At 54.3% G+C, this 4,577-nt stretch overlaps 1 protein-coding gene across 1 annotated transcript in view; it reads right to left on the bottom strand.

Annotated features, from left to right (window-relative positions):
* NCF1 (neutrophil cytosolic factor 1) overlaps positions 1-4,577 on the bottom strand; it is a 17,653-nt gene that overhangs the window by 9,039 nt on the left and 4,037 nt on the right. The window contains 4 exon segments of the mRNA XM_017849908.1: positions 633-699; positions 2,033-2,198; positions 2,298-2,373; positions 4,004-4,084. Coding sequence (XP_017705397.1) covers positions 633-699; positions 2,033-2,198; positions 2,298-2,373; positions 4,004-4,084 — 390 coding nt within the window.

Below are 4,577 nucleotides of genomic sequence, written 5' to 3'. Positions count from 1 at the left end.
CTCTCTGGTTCAAGCAATTCCCCTGCCTCAGCCTCCCAAGTAGCTGGGACTACAGGTACCTGCCACCACACCCAGTTAATTTTATTTTTAGTAGAGACTGGGTTTCACTGTGTTAGCCAGGATGGTCTTGACCTCCTGACTTCATGATCCACCCTCCTTGGCCTCCCAAAGTGCTGGGATTACAGGCGTGAGCCACCACACCTGGCCTTTTTCTTCTTCTTTTTCTGAGATAGAGTCTGGCTCTGTCACCCAGGCTGGAGTGCAATGGCATGATCTGAGCTCACTGCAAACTCTGTCTCCCAGGTTCAAGCGATTCTCCTGCCTCAGCCTTCCAAGTGGCTGGGACTACAGGCACCCACCACCACACCTGGCTAATTTGGATTTTTAGTAGAGACGGGATTTCTCCATGTTGGCCAGGCTGGTCTCGAACCCCTGACCTCAAGTGATCCGCCCACCTCGGCCTCCCAAAGTGCTGAGATTACAGGCATGACTAACTGTACCCAACCCAAAGACCCAATTCTTTAGCAGGGTAGCTGTGAGCCCTCCCGATCTGCTCCCAGCCCCCGCTTTTTTCCCTGAACACCCCCCAATTCTAGATCTCCTCGGGGTGACCCTGCCCCTGGCTGCCTCACTGTCCTCTCACCTGCCGCGGTACTCTTGCCATCTTTGGGCAGCAAGTATGTCTCTGGCTTTTTTGTCCTGAGGAGAGAACAGTCTGGGTGAGACCCTCGGCTTCCCACGGAGGAAGGAGAGGCGCTGGGTAGAGCTACAGAAGAGCTCCCCAAGAGAAAAGGGACCTGGGGAAGGGAAGGGGCACTGCGGAGAGAAGAGAGCAACCGGACTGGCTGAGGAAGGGCTTCGGGAAGTGACAGGGGCGGGGGGATCTGCTCGGGCAGCCCAAGGGAGGGACATGAGGGGGACACTGCATAGCCTCCTGCAGACTCTAAGGATGCCCTAAGCCTGGGAAATGCTTTTTTTTTTTTTTTTTTTTTTTTTTTTTTTTGAGACGGAGTCTCGCTCTGTCACCTAGGCTGAGTGGCACGATCTCAGCCCACTGCAACCTCTGCCTCCAGGGTTCAAGCGATTCTCCTGCCTCAGCCTCCCAAGTAGCTGGGTTTACAGGAGCACACCACTATGCCTGACTAAATTTTTATATTTTTGGTAGAGATGGGGTTTCACCATGTTGGCCAGGATGGTCTCGAACTCCTGACCTCAGGTGATCCGCCCACCTCGACCTTCCAAAGTGCTGGGATTATAGGCGTGAACCACTGTGCCCAGCCTCTTCCTCCTTCTGGAGCCCTGAGAGAGCAGGCAATGAGGAGCAGACCCCACTGTGGAGTCCATCCTTCCCCCACCTCCTAGGCTGATGAGAGCTGCCCTTCCTTGGACCAGGGGACACCTTCAAGGGTCGATAAGTGCTGGGCGGAGCAATGCTGCCTGTCTCTGTCTTGGCAGCCTGGGTGCCTTGGCGAGGGGGTAACGTCCTGTCCTCATGCCCCCCACTTTGAGCTTCAGTGACCAGAGAGGGGTGGAGAAGGGGACTTCCCCAGCCTGCCTGGAGCTCCCTCGGCCTCTCAGGTGCCTTCCACACAGGGTCCTGGGTACAGGAGACCCTAGACCTGCTCAGTACTTAGCAGAGGCATCAACCCCACATCCTTCTGGGGAGCTCCGCAAGACACCCAGTGCTTCATCTGATCCTCACTGCCCGTTATAGAAATGGAGAACCTGCATTCAGAGAGCAGTGGTGGCCGGCTCCGGGTCCCATGGCCAGGTTGCCGCAGGGTCAGGATGAGGACCCAGGACTTTGGACCTCCAGCCCCGAGTGTTTCCCCCAGTGCCCTGAGGTGTGAAGGATGAAGGTGGAGGCTTGGTGGGGTCACGGGGGCCGGAGGTGGAATCTGCCTCCTCTTTCTGGCTGTGTGGCTCTGAGAAGGCGGCTTTCCCTCTCTGAGCCTCGGTTTCCTCATCTACAAAACACAGAAAGTCCCACCCCCTTCCCTCTACTGCCTGGCAGGGTGAAAAGGCCACTCACTGGTTGTCCGTGGGGAGCTTGAGGTCATCGGGGCGCACCTTGAAGAAGTCGAGGAGGTGGGGACAGCGGGAGATCTTGGTGGGCAGGCTCATGAGTGTGCTGCAGTACTCAGTAAGCGTGCCCTGGCGGTTCTCGGCGGCCCGCTGCCCGTCGAACCACCTGGGAGCTGGCACCAGAGAACATGAGGTCAAGCCCGAGAGGGGCTGGGAGGGCAGCTGAGCCCCCGCCACCAACCCCCCGGCAGGCAGCTCAGCCCCGCGCTCACCTGGAAGGTGGGGAATGATCCTGTTCTCTGGATTGATCGCCCCTGCCTCAATAGGGAACATTTCTTTTAAGGTTTTCTAAACATTAAAAAGACAAGAAGACAAGGAATATTTGTAGTTTACAACACTTGGAAAAGCACGCGATTGGAAGTGACCTAAATACCTCTCAAAACTACCTAAAAGGCTGAGTGTGGTGGCTCACGCCTGTAATCCCAGCACTTTGGGAGGCTGTCGCGAGCGGATCACTTGAGGTCAGGAGTTCAAGACCAGCGCTGCGGCCAACGATGGGGTGAAAACATGGTGAAACTCCATCTCTACTAAAATACAAAATTAGCTGGGAGTGTTGGCACACGCCTGTAATCCTAGCTACTCAGGAGGCTGAGGTGGGAGAATCGCTTAAACCTGGGAGGCGGAGGTTACAGTGAGCAGAGATGGCACCATTGCACTCCAACCTGGGTGACAAAGTGAGACACTGCCTTAATATCTCGGGCCTAGAAATTTCGGTGGCAATCTGGATTCCTTGATTAGCAGAGGCACTGGCCTCTCTGCCTCCCACGTGCAAGTCACCAGCAAATCCTTTTGCTTCCAATCCCCAAATCTCTTTGGGATCTGACCACTTCCCACCAACACCACCCTCCTGGCCCTAGGCACTACCAGGCTCCTGTCCACCCTTGTCTGTCCTCAATCCAGTCACCAGAGGGATCCTCTTAAAACTCAGGTTGGCCAGGTTCAGGGGCTCAAACCTGTAATCCTAGCAATTTGGGAGGCTGAGGCGGGAGGATCACTTGAGTCCAAGTGTTAGAGACCAGCCTGGGCAACATAGTGAAACCCCGTCTCTGCAAAAAACAAGTCAGGAAAAGGAGCCAGGTGTGGTGGTGCACGCCTGTGATCTCAACATGGGAGGCTGAGATGGGAGAATCGCTTCAGCCCTGGAAGTTGAGGCTGCAGTGAGCCGAGATCTCACCATTGCACCCCAGCCTGGGCGACAGAGCAAGACCTCATCTCAAAAGAAAAACAAATATTAAAAAAACTGGTAACTCATTCTTAAGAAGATACAAATGTAAAATTTAGGAAAATAACTACCATTGGGACCACAACCACGAGGAGAATGTTTACCAGCAGGTGCATTTGTTATTCGGGATCTAGAACTTGGCTTTGTTTTTCAAAAGTGGTAAGAATGGTTCCGTTCTAGGAACGTTCTGGGAGATCCTGTTTTACTTTAAAATGAGAATTTGCTGTTTCTCATTTTATTCATTGTTTTCAGCAAGACTACTTAAATGTTTCAGGGGGAAAATGTTTTTTAAAATGCCCCCTTAGCTTTGGGAGGCCAAGGCAGGAGGATCACTTGAGTTCTGGAGTTCAAGACCAGCTTAGGCAACCTAGTGAGATCCCCGTCTTTACAAAAAATGCAAAAAATTAGCCACACGCAGTGATGCGCGCTTACAGTCCCAGCTATTCAGGAGGCTGAGGCCGCAGGCTCGCTTGAGCCCCAGTGGTTGAGGCTGCAGTGAGCTATGATTGCACTGCAGCCTGGGTGACAGAGCAAGACGCTGTCACAAAAATATATATAAATAAATAAATCCCCTTTAACTGTGGTCTGGGAGGGGATTCTGGGTTCTGCAGTTTCCGCACCACCTGGGCTAAGGTCCTCCCCAAAGGGTGGAGCTGGAACGGTGGGTCCCTCTCCCTCCTCCCTCCCCGCACTCACATGGAACTCGTAGATCTCGGTGAAGCGCCGGTACACCACCTTCTCGGACAGGTCCTGCCATTTCACCAGAAACATGTACACCTGGGGGAAGGCCAGAGTGGTGGGGACCCCATTCAGCTTCCAAAGAGGCTTTGCTGTGTGCACCCAGGATCCCACTACCCCCTGGAGGAAGTCCAGAGGATTGGGTGAGGGACATCTTTGGGTTGGTCCAGGATTGCAGAAAGGACACAAACGTGGACCCCAGTGCTGCCACACCCCAGCCTTGAGACCCAGGGCAAGATGGTCAGCTTCTCTCAAATGGACTCATCTGTAAATTGGAGATCAAAGTAGGTCCTAGGCGGCCGGGCGCGGTGGCTCAAGCCTGTAATCCCAGCACTTTGGGAGGCCAAGACGGGCAGATCACGAGGTCAGGAGATGGAGACCATCCTGGCTAACACGGTGAAACTCCGTCGCTACTAAAAAATACAAAAAACTAGCCGGGCGAGGTGGCGGGCGCCTGTAGTCCCAGCTACTCGGGAGGCTGAGGCAGGAGAATGGCGTAAACCCGGGAGGCGGAGCTTGCAGTGAGCTGAGA

The sequence above is a fragment of the Rhinopithecus bieti genome, unplaced genomic scaffold, assembly GCF_001698545.2.
Source record: "Rhinopithecus bieti isolate Rb0 unplaced genomic scaffold, ASM169854v2 scaffold_31823, whole genome shotgun sequence".
Taxonomy (NCBI): Eukaryota; Metazoa; Chordata; class Mammalia; order Primates; family Cercopithecidae; genus Rhinopithecus; species Rhinopithecus bieti.
The sequence above is the reverse complement of the archived record's forward strand: the minus strand, read 5'-3'. Positions and strand labels throughout refer to the sequence as shown.